At 42.6% G+C, this 16,447-nt stretch overlaps 1 protein-coding gene and 1 long non-coding RNA gene across 4 annotated transcripts in view; one reads left to right on the forward strand and one right to left on the reverse strand.

Annotated features, from left to right (window-relative positions):
• LOC122464742 lies at positions 1-8,385 on the reverse strand. Its single transcript, XR_006289057.1, has 3 exons — positions 7,124-8,385; positions 5,471-5,771; positions 1-4,959 (listed from the first exon to the last, which is right to left on the reverse strand). It is a non-coding gene; the product is annotated as an uncharacterized LOC122464742 (long non-coding RNA).
• OLAH (oleoyl-ACP hydrolase) overlaps positions 4,662-16,447 on the forward strand; it is a 16,883-nt gene continuing 5,097 nt past the window's right edge. Inside the window, exons 1-3 of one of the 3 annotated variants that reach the window (XM_043541268.1) lie at positions 4,662-4,793; positions 13,957-14,087; positions 15,838-15,976. In XM_043541268.1, the coding sequence (XP_043397203.1) occupies positions 4,789-4,793; positions 13,957-14,087; positions 15,838-15,976 (275 nt within the window). In that variant the 5' untranslated portion in view covers positions 4,662-4,788. Of the gene's footprint in view, positions 4,794-5,694; positions 5,836-13,111; positions 14,088-15,837; positions 15,977-16,447 lie in introns of those variants that run through there. The other 2 variants (XM_043541269.1, XM_007058446.4) reach the window with 2 other exon arrangements.

Here is a 16,447-nt window from a genome sequence, read left to right on the forward strand (position 1 = left end):
GGCATGAACTGGCACCTGGTCTGCCGGTGTCACAGTTCAACTTACATATAAGTAGTAAACAGGGCAAGCAGGAAAGGTGGGGGAGAAGATGGCAGAAGACAGAACAAATTTGCATTTCAAAAAAGACTGGGGAGGAAGAAAGAGCCTGGAGCCTCCTTCACTACCAGACTCCATATCACTTCTTTGAGCGTGTTAATAAACTTTACTTTGAAAGGTAACCCCACAGAAGAATCCACTTCAAAGTTTCACTGGATTATAAAAGAAAGGGGCAGAGAACCCCAAGTTCTCCCTCTTTCACCTAAGAAAACAAAGGCACCAGCACTTTTGGGCTTCTGGGAGAAACCCTCACCAAAGAAAGGGTGAGTCACCATCTTGCTGGAAGACTGTGGTGAGAAAGGCCATCCTACACAAAGTCTTGAACCAAAACTTGCTTAAGTTTTAGACTTTTAGATGCATGTTTTCACTTTTATTTGCTTGGAACCATTTCTAACTTTATCTCTTATACCTGAATTCACTTCAGATCCTCTCTACTTTTGTTAATCAACTTGTTTATTTTTTAATCTAAAAACACATGCTGTGTTTAAACTGAACTGTTTGGTAACTCCGGTTAAACTAACAAACTGTTCAATATTGATTCCTTCCACAGGCAACGGACCTCTAATAGATGAACTGCCCAGAAGAGGACTGGACAGTGCAGAACACATGTTTTAGGGGAAATTGGAAACTGGGTGTGTGTTGGAGTCACCCTGCAAGTAGTAACCAAGGGTGCTGAAAGTCAGAGTGTGATTGGTGTGTTGACAGGCTGCTGGGGTCAGAGCTGCTGGGGCAGGGCTGTAGCTATATACAGACACTCAGGGTCTGACTGCATGCTGGTAGGCTGTTTTTGACTAGCCTAGGTTCGGAGCTACAAAGCAAAGCATTGAGAGGCACCCAAGGTTGTGTGGCAGGTGGTGACACAACCCTTCACTGCTCCAGATTGCACTTCGGAATGTGACAGTGGGCTAGTGAACTTGAATTGTTTGCACAGCAGTAGCTGTAGGGGAAATACCAGCGATCTCCACAGTTAGGACTTCAGTGTCATCATTATTGGTCATAGATGTTGTGTTGGCGAGAAGATCAGGTTTGCCAAAAATGGCAGTGCCATAACGCTCATGTGGTCTCTTGATGGCCAAATTCATTCTGAGAACTGAGGCCAGTTGTTAGTCCCAGTGTGTGTCTCCTGGAGGTATAATACCTGACAGTTATAGTCAGCGCACATTTTGGCTATAAAGTCCTGTTTGGCACCTGAGAGCCCTTCAACATTTGCTGATATTATTGTCAATGCCAGGCCTGATGAGGAGCTTTTTGAACAACACTGATGATCTTCAGGTAGAGACAGTCAGTTATGCTGATGAGACAGCAGGATTCGTGGATTCAGAGAATCTGGCAGGGGCTGCAACAAACGCCCCTGCTATGACCCTGGTTTATCTAGGTTATATAAATTTATTTAAAACTCTTGTTTACACATAGTCATGATGTTTTTACTTATTCAGACATTAGACCCAGGTCATGGGACCACCTCTGCATCTGGGAAAAGGATGCAACCCCATGTGTACTTTAAAAAATAAACAGCTATAGAGCCCGGAGGCCCCAGTCAAGATCAGGGCCCCCCGTGCTGATCCCTGAACAAACTTGTACAATGACATAATCAGTGGAATCACTAGGTTACATACTGTTGGTTACAAGGTTACATACTGTTACCCCTTTTTGACTCAATGATTAGCCAGTTTTTGGGGTCTAGCAGATTGTTCCATTTGGAGGAGAAATGGTTGGTGGAGTCAGGTATTAAGTGAACCCATTGCTGCCCCATTGAAGAGGAAACTGAGGCAGGCCTCAGCAGAGTCACGCTGGGCCAGAAGGGACAGGGTGGGCATGATCTTTTACACTTGGGAAGATAATATCACTTAATTCACATTTGAAAGCTTATCTTCTCAGCTAGGAGGAATAGAAGCTCACTTTTTTTTTTTTTTTTTTTTAAAGAGGAAATGAGAGGAGAGGAGAAGAGAGCAGAGTGGAGAGGAAGCTTAGACCTGGTCTAAACTTTAAAAGTTTTGCTGGTATTACTATTTCAGTTAGGAGTGTGAAAAAAGTCACTTCACTAACTGATGGAGCTATGTTTGTGAAAGCTCTAGTGTAGACACACTTATACTGGCAAAAAAGTCCTTTTACCAGTATAGTTTATCTAATTTGGGGAGCTGGTATAAGCTATACTGGCAAAGAAAAGTTTTGCCAACAGAGGCTGCATCTCCACTAGAAGAGTAGCGTATAGCTACACCAGAAAACACTTTCTAGTGTAGGCAAGGCCTAAGATTGTGCAGATTCTGCACAATGCCACTCAAGTCTCATAAATGCATCAACGAGGCAAGCCTGTCGGATGGGTACCAGGGTGGGCAGTAGAAGCTGACATTATTACAAACATTTGAGTAGGTCTCAGCTTCCATCCACAATGGAACGTGTGGGCTTACCACAAAGGAACTTTCCAGTGGCACTAGGTAATCCAGTACACTAGGAGCTTGAAAGTCTGCAGAGCAGGGGTATCATAGCACCTATATGCATCATGGGGGTAATAAAAAAGCCATTAGGCAAATTATGCATCTGCATAGACCTAAAGCCACTGAACCAGACATTGAAAAGATTCCAGTATCTGCCCAAAACTGATGAAAACTTGCCAGAACTTTCCAAAGCCAGAATCTTTATTGTTTGAGATGTAGAGAATGGGTTTTTGGCATCTGTGATAGTCCAGGGTGCATTCCAGACCAGTGAGGGGCTGAGTCACCACTGCCCTGCAATCTGGGGTGTCTTGCAATGCCTTGCTCCTGTAGCTCCCAACCTGGACTGTTCACAAACAACCACCAGCATGCAGGTCACACCCAGATGTGCCTATGTAAAGCCACAACTTTGCCCAGCAGTTCTGAACCCAGCAGCCTGTCAGCACACGCCAGAAACACTCTGGCTTCTAGCAGCCTTGGTTACCATTTACAGGGTGACCCCAACACACTCCCTCTCCCAGTTTTTTCCCACAAAAATGTATGTTCTGCACTGTCCAGCCCTCTGCTAGACAGTCCGTTCCTCTAGGGGAACCATATACAACAGCTTATCACCTTAAATGAAGTTACCCAAACCATTCACAACCCCAGATTGATTTTGATTAAAGAATAAAATAAATTAGGTTTTAAGTGAGCTCAAGTAATGAGGCACAAAAGTCCAAAATGGTTACAAGAAAATAGAGATAAAACTCTTTCTACTGCCTAACTTAACGAACTATACTTGATTCAAAGTAAAGTCCTTACTGCTTCCTTCTAACACATTATTGACCAAGCTTTCAGATCAGGCCTCCTTCCCTAAAGTCCAGTGCTATTTCTTTTGTCTTCTTAGGTACTAAGAGGAAGATGGGCAGGGAGAAAGAGGTAACTTGGGGTGTTTGTCCCTCCTTTTATAGTTTCAGTCCCCCTTTTCAAAAGCATTTCCAGGTGAGAATAAGGAGACAGCATGTCTGGCGTGGAAGGGTGACTCCTGCTGAGTTTTTTCACCTGTGTATGCTCACATGCAGATTTCCTTTTGTTTTCTCCTTTCCCCTTTTCTGTCTGATGACTCTGTTTTACTGCTTAAATATACATTAAGGCAAACACACATTCCTTTGTTCAGGACAGACATGTTGAAGGACTTCTGCCTGGGAAGGGCAGTGAGGTTTGGAACATGTACTAATAACATCATATAGGGGAATTTTATAACCTCACATACAGTGTTGCTACATATATTTCACTATGATAATATTGACCAGTGAGTTATTAGCTTTTAAATGATACCTTACAAGGCATATTTTTCACAAAGATTATTACAGTAGTGTGTAGGGTGTGAATACAAGGTTAATTCCGTCACAGTACATAAGCCCGGATAAACAGACCATCAGACTGATAACCTTTGCAGTGCCTATTGGTCACCACAGATTGCTGCACGTGTGACTCTCATCTGTGAATATGGAGTTGCACAAAACTTGGCAGTTACACCATATAAAGTTAAAGAGACACTGTCAATTTACAGATCATATGTTATATGTAAACAGCTGACATGCCTATGGTACATATTACACCTTACATGAGAGAATTAAAAGAATGACTGTTAAAAATCCATCATATTTCACAGTATGATCTTTGTTTGCATTTTGCATTTCTCTCAGCTTGGAATATGAAACTCAATTAAGCCAGTTTCATTTGTGTTTATAGAAAGTTTCACTTTCAGGTTCTTGGTGCTGTTTCAGTGTTTGTTTGAACATAACTATTTTCATGTTTTTTACATTATGGAAACATTTATATTAGTCATAGGTTTAAGAACACTTACATTATGGACCAAATTTTATAATTTGGTGTGTCAGGTCCCTGTGTAGAACCCAACATTCAGGTATGAGTATTTTCAAATTATCTAAATATAAAATGCACATTGTGAAAGCAGGCACCTGATTGCCTAAAGTTCCAATATGCAGGCAAAACTGTGCCAGTTGGGACTAGTTAGTCAATTCACACTCCCTTGGATCAGACACCTGTAATAGGTAGGTGTGGTTTAATGGATTCCCTACTGTTTTTATCCAAAATAAAAGCACTCTAAATAAAACTGCATGGAAACTGTTCACTCCCAACCTTCTGTGTATGAGCTGTTTGAAACCAACATTTGCAGCGCTCAGTATTAGCAGCCATTGCCAAAGTTTATCCATTCCTGCTCCTGTCTCCATGGAACCTGAAATAGTTGGTAGAAATGGGGTAAGAGGCTTTAATATAATCACCTTCTTGATTTGCTTCTGCTGGTCTGATACAGCAGGTGGCAGGGGGGAAAAGGCTGGGGCTCTCTTGTGGATATCAGCTGTGCTTGTTGGCTGGGGTTTCCCATAATGTGCAAGTTCCTAAACTCCACAGAGTGTTGAACTTCCTAGAAGTGGTGGAGAGAAATGTAGGGAGAATAATGGAAAAACTCTTACACATTTTAAAACAAACAAAACAGATATCGGTTAAAATAGTTTAACTTGGGTGCCTTAAGTTAAGCATCAAAATCCACAGCGGCTTGACCATTTTGACCATTAGTTTTAAATGTCCTTACACTTAAATTCTTCTTCTTTGTTGTCTTCATTTATTTCTTACATAGTTATATTGAAAAGAAAAAATATTATAAAATCAGGAACAGAAATGAAGTTCTAACAGCAACTTGTATTTCTGAGGTAATTATTGGCTTTTGGCCATTAGCCACATCACATACTGGAGAATATGAGATTATTACATATAAATTTAGGGCATTACTGCTCATTCTTTTTATTGCACTGTTTCAGCACTTAGATGATATATGTTATAATCCCTCTGTTAACTAAAGGTATTATTTGACTTAATTCATGTGACATTCTTCTATATTATTAGCTGTGTGTGTGTCATGTGCGCTTTTAAAATACCTCGGATTGAGACTGAACATGATTCTGACCCCTGTATATCCCTGTCACATGCTTCGTGTTATGTGGGGCGCTCCACATTTGTTTGCTATTTGAGGATGCTCTGCTTTTCCACCCCTCGTTGCATTCCCGTTTGTGGTTCCATTTGTGAGCATTCTGGCTCCTCCCCTACACTACCTAGACAGGACTTAAAGCCAGGTGCTGTGTCAGCTGAACACCATCTCCATCTCTTCCTGGGTAGGCTAATCTTGCTCCAAGTGCTTGTCAGTGCACCTCTGGGCTTATTGCTGCTTCATGCTGCATACTGAAAATAAAGGAAATCCCCAGGCTGCTGTGTATGGGCATTTCAAGTCATCTTGCTAATTGAGGTATGATTGGGTTAAGGGAAACCGGAGGGTGGCAAATCTGTGAAATGCCTGAGCAGAAGGCAGAGAGCAGGGTGAAAGCCTACGACTGGAAGATTTATCTGAAGTGTCTAGTATTGCAACGGTAAAACAGCGGAAGGACTCTGACTAATGTGGCGTCTTAATAACATGTAAACTGTGTGCCGGGGCAGCACAACTTAAATCAGTTGGAAGAAGAGGCATGTTCCCCTTTGTTTGCAGGAGAGGGGCCTGACTGATCATTGGGGCTGGAGCAAGGAGTTTCCCTGAGGGAGGGGGCACAGTTGTGGGGGTATGTGATCAGTTTGTGGGAAGGTTGAAGTAGTGTCCCCTTCAGGAGGTGATGACTGGGAGGGGCAATCAGCTGGGAGGGCTGAAGGAGGTAGCAACTACTCTAGTTTCTTTATATGAAAATAGAATAAATAATACCAAATGTGCAGGTATGTGCATTTAATGCAGAAAGATCACAAGGACTTTCCCAGCATGTTGTCTTCCAGTAGTTAGCTCTGCAGTAGCTATTCTGCAGCAGTTTGCATCTCCCTGACTCCCAGCTAATGTTTTATTTCTGTTAAACTTTCTCTTGGCTTTGCTTTTTCTGGTTCCTGTTGAGGTGGCCCATCCTCAGAAATATTAATGGGATTAAGGATTAATAATTTTGTCAATTTAAACATACATGAAAGTCAAGATAACTGCAGCCTTCAGTCACACTCTGGGCAGATTTTTCTACTGCCTTGCATCATGTGTAGTCATTCACATGTGTTCAAAGTGGATGTAAAATGCCACCATTCTGATTTGGGTGCACTTGGTGAAAATATAAATGTCTGCAACATGGTGCAAGGCCATGGAGAATCAGGACCTGTGTATATCAAGTTGTATTAATAGTTTCAACAGATTAGAAATTGAATTTTGGTTTGCCACATTATAAACTCTTTATTATTCAGTTGTCATAAACATTAACATGAGCAAAGCTTAAGTCCAAATGTTTGTGGGAAATAATTCTGGGCCTTTAATAACTAGACAATTTTTGTGTCTAGCGAAGAAGTAAGGTAGCAGCCATCTTACAGTTTTTTGTCTGAATGGTTTGTGGATGGAAGAGGAAACATGGTAAGAAAGAGGGACAGAACCGGGGGGAGAATAAAAGAAGAGAGACTGACATGGGGAGATGGAGGAAACAGGGAGGAGATGAAGGAAAGACAAAGAAGAAAGAGGATGATGGAAACAGGAGTGGGAAGACTCACTCCCCATGAAGGTATCTTCAGGGAGAAGGTCTCACCTGTCACCACTTCTGTGAGAGGCAGCTGAGATGAGATGCTCAGGGAAAAGGGTTCTTTGCACTGTGCACTCCATTGCACTTGTCTAGCTCCAGGCCCTGATGAAGGATGCTGCCCCTCAACAGCAATGGCAGGCATGGCACCTGGCCTGAGGGAAGCAGTGTAGATCCCCTGAAGAGGGAGAACATACTGCAGGCAGTGCCCCACTTTATCCTGTGTCTTCAGAGGGAAGCTGGCTGCTGTTCTTGCTGAGTTCATTTGGGGCTACTAAGAGGAGAGGACCCTGGAGAAAGAAACTCCTTAGGTGGCAGACAGCCTTTTAATTTTGATGAGCCGGTCATCAAGGGTGAAAACAGTCCTCCGCCTCCATCAACATACCTTCCTGCCTAGTGGGGAATGCTGTTGCCTCACACCTGGAAGCCTCTGTTCCCTGAAGTGATCCAGGTCACAATCTTCCTCTTCTGACTCTTCCTCCTTGGAGTCGGAGCATGCTAGCCAAGTGTGAAGGAAACACACTGTTTTTGTTAGGTTGCTCTTCTATAAATCATTGATAACATCTAATCTTCCTTTCAGGCCCCTGTAGGGTAGAACTTCCAAAGAGATGAGTATGAGGATGTTCCACCCCCGAAAATATCTTGTTGTACTTTCCTCTTTAAGGGGGTGTGGCCACCACTATGATTTTTCCCCACTGCCAGTGTGTGTTTTTCTACAGTGTGTGTTATAGAAACATAGTTGATTGATAGCTGGGCTTTGTGTAAAAGGCAGTGACAGGATGATAATAAAATCTTTACACACAAACCCAAGTGGCTGCCTCCTTCTACGTACAGGATGCATGTCAGGTAATCAACCTTACTCAAACACCCCGTGGGTGCTGAAGAACACTATCATTATATGGACAAATGTCTGCCATATCCCTTGTATTTATTTTAAATAACAAAGGTGCTTGACTGTCTGCTTGTCCCAGGCACTAGTGCAAAATCAGCTGGTATTTCTTTAGAGCAGCCAGCTGTGGCCTGCATGCCAGGTTGTGAAAATGAAGCTCTGATGCTTGTGACTTCCCAAGAACTGCTCTCTCCCAGCATCCCCACAGGGTGCGAAGCATGCCTTTTAGGAGGACCCCCTTCTCCCTCCACAGCCACTTGCAGTCTCTTGTGGGTGGATTTCAGGGGGGAGAACAAGGCCTATGAAGCACTTAAATACCATTCAAGCTCTAATTTTACAGCTTAAATGGGATTTAAGAGTTGTGCAAACCCTATTGTGCAGGGGCTAAATTTTCATCCTGTGTAAACTGACGTTCAGCAGTGATAGTTACAGAGTGACCCCTAATTAGCACAGCAGAGGAGCAGACCTATTTAAATCTTTAAAACTACTGGGCAGAGCTCTAACCGCACCCTTCCCTAATGGGGCTGGGGATATACAGGATCACCACAGTTACTGTGTGACAGAGATCAGGATGAATGCTGAAGATCAGAAAACTAAAAATCCTTGTGATTAGTTGTAGAGTAAGGCACTACTCAGCACAATTAAGGGCGGCAGAATCTAGCCCTTGATATTGTAGTAACATAATTGTTTGCATTAAGTTTTTTACATGTTTTTTCCTCTCAGCTCAAAACAAATACACTGGCTTTTTATGTTTTAAGCATCCTTTTACTGATATTTGAATATAAAGCGATTTAAAAAATTGATCTTCCATCTCCCTTTTCTCGGTTGTCTAAAAAAATTAAATCTTTTTTCTTTCCCTAATGGATGGTGTGCATGGGCTATCTTCATTCAGTGGGCTTTATACTTGAATATGTTGTGCACTACATTCCCTGTGTGGGTTAGCGTCAGCCACTTGCTGGGTTTATGCTGTAAGGCATATTTCGTTTATATACCTTAGAAAGACAGATGTGCACTCTCTTACATACACACACTCACATACAGAGTTACCATATTGTTAAGATTGCTACAGCAAGTAGAAAAGGTGTTTAAAACATATTAAGAACACTTATAGTTAGTAAAACCCAAGGGTGAAATGTATGGAAATGATTTTGATAGAGAGTGTAATACCCTTGCATTTCTCCAGTGTCCTATGTGTCTGGTTATTCTAAGGCAAGCCATATGTACTTAGCAGAACTAGCACCAGGGCAGCCCAAACCAGCCAACTAGGATTCCATCACAGTATGCACCCAAGTCACTCCAGAATCAAAATTACATTAATGACCTGCCAAATTGCAGGTCTGAAACGGTGATCTAATTGGTTGATGGGAGAAGGCTAGAAGAAACTTAGAATGCCTTTGTTTACTTAACTGACACCGATCATTAGTTCATAAATGCTGGCAATATGGTGCAGAATGGAAGCAAATTATGCTGGAGTGGGTTTACCGCACAGCAGAGTGGCTCAAGGCAAAATGCTGAGCAGTTAAGAACACAGTCAGAAAGTACTGTTATTGAATAAAATAGCCCCCACAGTTTAGAATACTAGCAATAAAGAGATAGATGGGTTTGGCATGATCGTGAGGCTTTGGCAGCGGTGAGCTGGAGCTGGTTCACATCGGTTCGCTAGAACCGGTTGTTAAATTTAGAAGTCCTTTTAGAACCGGTTGTCCCTTGCGGTTGTGCCCCGCGAGACACAACCAGTTCTAAAAGGGCTTCTAAATTTAACAGCGCCGACTCCATGGGTGCTCCAGGGCTGGAGCACCCCAGGGGAAATTTGGTGGGTGCAGAGCACTCACCGGCAGCTCCCTGCCCCACCCAGGCCCCAGATCACCTTCACTCTGTCTCCACCTCCTCCCCTGAAAGCGTCGCCCTGCTCTGCTTCTCCCCCCCAGAATCAGCTGTTCGTGCGAGAAGCAGGCGGCGGCTTCGCACTCAGGCCCGTGGAAGCGGAGCAGAGGTGAGCTGGGGTGGGGGTGGGGCACGCGGAGGGCCACCCGTGCAGCAGCAGGTAACCGGGGGGGGTTGTGTGTGCAGGGGAACCACTCCCTGCCCCAGCTCACCTCCGCCACTCTTGGCCTGAGCAGAAAGCAGCCACCTGCTTCTCAGCCCTCCCAGGCTTCCCGTGCAAACAGCTGATTCGCGGGAAGCTGGGGGGGGCAGAGGAGCGGGGCGGTGCGTTGCGTGTGGAGGCAGAGGTGAGGTGACGTGAGCTGGGGCCGGGAGCGGGGTGGGGAGCTGCCGGTGGGTGCTCTGCACCCACCAAATTTTCCCCGTGGGTGCTCCAGCCCCGGAGCACCCAGGGAGTCAGTGCCTAAGGCACCACTTTTGATGTGATTGGTGAGGGGAGCAGCCACTCCCCCAGCTACGCTCCCCTGCTCCTAGGAGCCAGAGGGATCTGCTGGATGCTTCCTGGGAGCTGCCCCAGATAAGCACCCCCAGGCAGGTCCCTCTGGCTCTTAGGGGTGAGGTGGGTACCCACTACGGTGGACCACGAGACCCTCCTGCCTGGTTCTGGGGGCAATCAGGGGACAGAGGAGGGGGGTGGATGGGGCAGGAGTCCTGGGGGGGGCGTCAAGGAAAGCGGGAGGTTGGATGGGGCAGGAGTCCCGGGGGGCGGGGGTGGGCAACGACCCCCTCGTGGGGTGAAGAGAGAACCGATTGTTAAGATTTTGGCAGCTCATCACTGGGCTTTGGTTTTACTCGTCACTCTGCCACTGACTTGTGTACCCACCTGTGTAAAGAACTTACAGATCTTTGAATGAAAGATTATTATTGGAAACCTCAGAAACCCAGTGTGAGGAGGAGAATAGTAATACTCCTATTTCACAAGTGGAGGAATAGGTACAGATAGGACAAGTGACTTCCCCCAAAACCACACAGCATGTCAGTGGTAGAGCTGAGATGGGATGTCAGGAATTCTGGCTTTCTGTGCTCTTGGGAAATATGAAGCCTTTAATCACTGGAAGAGCCTGAGTCTTTGAAACAACATTTATTTGAAACAACATTAAAAGATGGCAGAAGTTCAGGCTAGTTCCCATTGTGACAAAATGAGTTTGCCCATCCTAATTGGAATCTCTGTGTGTTGGAGCTTTAGGTGTGGGTAGTTGTGTTAGTTGTTTTCTAATTAGAAGCCATATGCTTCCGTAATGCTTCATAGACCTAAAAAAAGGTCCCAGTCCCATGGACCTTACAATTTAGCAAAACAGAGAAGCAAAGCCTTTATAAACCACTATGTCGGCAGTAAGGTGACAAAACAGGAAGAGGGGGAAATGTGTTTAAATTGATTTTTACGCTTGTTTCTTATAGCTTTGTTTTTGTTTTAAATCCATTCAGGATCAGGTGTAAGCTCTTTAGGGGCACGGATTGTCATTTATTATTTGTGTGTACAAAGGCCAGCACAATGGGACCCAACCTGGTAGAGGCTTTTAGGAGCTACTGTAGTATGAAAGTTAAAAAGTGTGGGAGTGACAATAGAGGCCACCCAAACAGAGATGAGTGGTGGAATTACAGATCAAAGAAATGCATTTTGAAGGGTGGGTTGGAGGTGGAGAGTGAGGTTTCCAAGAGTGCATGGAGGAGGGAGGCTGTTCCAAGTATCAGAGTTTGGTGGATTCTCTGCTTTCCAAAGCATCTTCAGCAGGCTGCAGAATATGGGACCTTTAATATCTTGTCATCTGATTGCTATCTGTGTCCCTCTCACATAGCAACTGAGATGCCTTCCTAATCATTAGAATCAGATTCAAGTTGACCTGAAAAAGTTTTTCAATTGCACTTGTGCCCTTTTTAATTTCTCCAGGGTGTATAAAGAAGACTAAAACTTTTTGTCAGTGTATTCCCTGTCTGATCAAGTCTGATCTTTCCTGATTTTTGGTGGAAGGCTCATTAAGCGTTTTCAGATCTGGACTCAGAGCTCTTTCACCTCTTAAATCATTAGCACAGGCAGTGGAAGAAAGTTAAAAATTCAGCAAGTGCTTATTTGACATGGAAGATGAATAAGTGATAAGAAAAGGAACAAAAGGCAAAGTTTTAAACCGTCTCACTAAAAATCACTTCCCAGCTCATTTGTTTGGCTTTCAGTTAATTGTTTCTTGTGATGTCATAATTGCACCAGCTCTTCATTCTTCCATAGAGATTCAGAGCAGACAAGGCAAGCAGAAAATAAAATTTTAAAAATCCTTTCCCCCAAAACCCCAGCCAACCAAAAACACAGAAAACAAACCAAACAAAAAAACCCAAACATTCACCATAAAGAAACATAAAAAAGCATGACCCCAATTCTTTTTCATTCGGTGATTTTTCAGTTTAACATCTCATTACTTACCTAGGCTATAAACAGTCTAACAGACCAGTATAAATACTTTTGGAACCAGTAAACTTTTTTTTTCTTTTCTTTTCTTTTCCAAGCATTGATCTTTGGTTGAAGAAACAGTGGAGAAAGCCTGGTTCTTCTGTCATCGACTCCTGTGTAAATTGGGAGTAACTCCGTTGAATAGAATGGGCATATGTTGTTACAAAACTGGTGCAAAAAAATAAGAGAATTGGGCCCTATAGTTGGCCTCCACAACAACAACTGTACATATGTCCAGCACACAAGTGTGTTCTTTCATCAGTATAGCTTCTAATTTATTTCTCCTTCAGAACAGGTGATGCTCCAGTAGCATGTAGCTGTAGAAGGCCCTTACATTCAAAGATATCCCCTGTTCTTGGATATTGGTGGAATTGAGGTATCAAACTGGGAGAAGTAAATAACACACTGACGGAGCATTCCCCTTGCACACTATAACTAGTGCGCAAGCATTAGTTGGGGATTGGTCCTGCTTTGAGCAGGGGGTTGGACTAGATGACCTCCTGAGGTCCCTTCCAACCCTGATATTCTATGATCACCCTCACTACTGATGTTCGCAAATCTAAGCAGCAAGAGTAGAGATGAAGAACTCAGAAAACAAAAGTAAGAATTGTTCCGATGGTCTTTACACTCAGTGCTAAAACCAGCTAATTTTCCTTCTCAATAATACAGGAAATACTCATAACAAATATTCTTCCAAGTTGTGCTGAGTTTGCAGGTTGATCAATGTGTCTGAGTGTAACTTAATCTTTACTAGCCTTTGGTATTTACTAAGCATATATACCGTAGGCCTGATCAGTAGACTTTGGACTGCGAAAGGTGATGGATATGCTTGCTGTCCCCTTCCATAAGGTAGAGAAATAAATAAATGTTATCACTCACTGTAGTTATTAAATTAATCTTCATGTTCATTCATTAGCTCAGACTTGCAACTGACGACTACTTTAGAGCAATCATCAACCAATGAACAACGATTATAAAGCTGGTCAGTGGGCCAACTAGTAGAAATGATTAAACTAAAACTTTTTCCACTTTCATCCTATTATCAAGACCTGGAATAGAAAACATTACCTTTGTTGCTTTTTTTCCACCAGGGGACTGAGAGGAAAAAATATGGTGATGTCGATTTCACTTCTACTAGAGGCTAATCTGTATCCATCCCTAAGAAATGGAAGCTTGAAAATGTTTTGTATTGATTTGGGCTTTCAAATAATGGTTCAGGGATTCCAGTTTGGATTTCCAATTTGTATCGATGCTATTTTTCTTTTTTACTAGTGCTACAGGTTATTTTAATAGGACACAACTTCCTGTAAAAATAGGCAACTGAGAAATTCAGATGGTCTTCTCCTCTTCCTTGCACGTTGACAAATGCTTTAGGATCAGCCTGCTGGAATTTTTTCAAAAAATAAAAGGACTTTTTTTTTTTTTCTTCCCCCAACAGGCAGGTGGCACAGTGCTAGCAGTTTTGACAATGGAAAATATAGGCCTGTTTTGAACTAAATGAAGTCTAGAACCACACTCTTTAATTTAAAAAAAACAAATGAATGTGATTTCTTTTTGTTTTTTCTCAAGAATGGAGAAAGTTGTTGCTTGTCTATACAGAAGGCCTAAGGCACTTTATAGGCTGATTTGCTTCCCCTGGGCTGGAAGTGGCGCCACCCATTTTGCACAATGGGGCAAACACTTTGACAACGCAATAGAAGGTCAGTAATTTTTGTGTGTGACAAGTACAATTTAATAAAGATGGGCCATCTGGACAGGATACTAACATGCAGAGTTGTAAGATCTTAAACAGAATATTCTCAGCACTGGTAAAGAGAGCTGAGTTATCTTTCTAATAATGTTCTTACCCTGGCTCCCCCTTGCAAGGTGCTGAAAACCTCCATTGGGATTTTGAGTTCCCTCAACTTCTTTGCCACCGCAAAGCAGGTCCCAAGTGCCTGGGTTCAATACATGAATATATCTACCTTCAATTAAATTTCTTTCTCTAAGCTAAAGCAGGCTTGACTGGTTTAGAAACAGATCTGTTAAATGGGTCAGCAATACAGTAACGTTTGGTTATATTTTAAAAAATGTACATGCAGCAAAAATGCTCAAAAAGGAACATTTAAAAATTCATTTCAGTATGCTGGGAAGCTGCAGACCCTTTTCCTGTGCAGAATGAATTGCAGTTAGCTACACTTCTCTGCATGATTCTCCATTCCCTGTATCAAAACCAATGTCACACAATGGTTTTGTAACAGTAAAATGGCATTTAGTTACAGAGTGAAGTAATTCCCATGGCTATCACTTGTATCAGCCCTGGAAAAGGTTCAGACTTGCACTTTTTGAAGGGGAGAAGCCATGGCTATTTTCCAGACCTTTCACAAAGAAAAGAGAATAATCTGGCATTACACGAGAGCATTAGCATTGAAATAAAACCAGTCCCCTAACTCTGAATACCTCCAGTGAATTGCTGTGCCAGTCACATCCAATTTTCCTTGAAGTAAAAAAAAGTTTTTTGTTTCGACGGAAATACTTCCAGAAAAGCTACTGGGAGAGGGGGCCCTCAGAACAATTGCAGCTACTGTTGAGTAAAATTCAGAGAGCAGCATGCACTTTCTGAACTGTCTTAACTGTGCTCAAAAAAGTTTTAAAAGGCCTGACCCTATATTTTTGTCCTGCTACCTATTGTATTACGTGGTGGCTTATTTTAAATACAATACTTTTTTGTTCTTGGTGGGTGTGACCCTCCTGCTTCCATGTGACTTTTGAAGGACACATCCTATGAAAAGGAGGATGAAGAAACAGTAACATATTTTTACAATCTATCCCATTGTTCAGTTGTCCTATATAACAGTGCAGTAAAAATCCAGGGATGGTCCTTTGAAGACCAAGCTTCTGAAAGGAACAAACAACCATGTCAATAAATATCATGATTCCAAGTTCTACTGTGGGTAATAAGGGAAAAGCCTGCAAAGAAAAAAAGATTGCAATAAAGGGTGTGCAAAAGAGTTACCTATGGAGTTAGGATTCTAGCGAGAAGGTATTTTATAGAGAACATTCATACTAGTTATTCTTCAACTATATAATGTTGATTATTATTACAATAATACCTAGAAGCCCCAACTAAGCTCAGGGGCCCATGTGCTAGGGGTGCTGTCAAGACCCCTAGTAAGAGACAGTCCCTGCCCCAAAGATCTTACAATCCAAGTCAACTGGACAAATAATAGTTGGGAATAAAAAAATTAATACCAAGCCCTTGGGTGAAGCCCTTTTCATTTCGACCACAGGGTTAAAACTTCACCTAATCATTATTGTCACTAATGTAAAAACCTTCCTTTATGTAACTGGCTGTTAATAGTTGCTTTCTGCAAAGTAAATTAAAAAAGTGTGGTTAATTTCTGTTTTGTAATTTAAAGGCATGAATTTTAGAGTGACCTGAAATGTCTATAATTTTCTTTCCCCCTCTAGTGTATTCTATAAGGCTTCCTGGAAGAGAATCTCGTGTTAATGAACCTTTTGCAAAAGACATGAAAACTATCATTAATGACATTACTAGTGTTTTGCTTCACGACTTGCAAGAGAAACCTTTTGCATTTTTTGGTCACAGGTAAAAAAAATCTTTTTAAATGTGGCAAAGGAACCTAAAATCGGTTGCTGGATACTTAGGCTTTGTCTACACTGGCACTTTTGTTGTTAAAACTTTTGTAACTCAGGGGTGTGAAAAAACAACAAAAGTTTTAACGACAAAAAGTGCCAGTGGGGACAGCGCTCTGTAGGCGGGAGCCAAGCTTGCAACGATGAAACTACCCCTCCCCCCTTGTTGGGGGTGCTTTTATTTTGTAAAGAACGGGTACACAGCGCACCTTACAATGGCGTGACTACAGCGGCACAGCTGCGCCTCGGTAAGGTGCACAGTGTAGACAGTGACTTACTTAGCTCTTTCCCCAGAGGTGAGTGCAGAGTGCTGGACTGGCTGAAACAGAATCATAGGGTAGATCTACACTACAAGTGCTACAGCAGCATATTTGTAGACACTAGAGCTACGAAAGGGGTTTTTCCATTGTGATTCATATTCAAT

Source organism: Chelonia mydas, chromosome 2 (assembly GCF_015237465.2).
Source record: "Chelonia mydas isolate rCheMyd1 chromosome 2, rCheMyd1.pri.v2, whole genome shotgun sequence".
Lineage (NCBI taxonomy): Eukaryota > Metazoa > Chordata > Testudines > Cheloniidae > Chelonia > Chelonia mydas.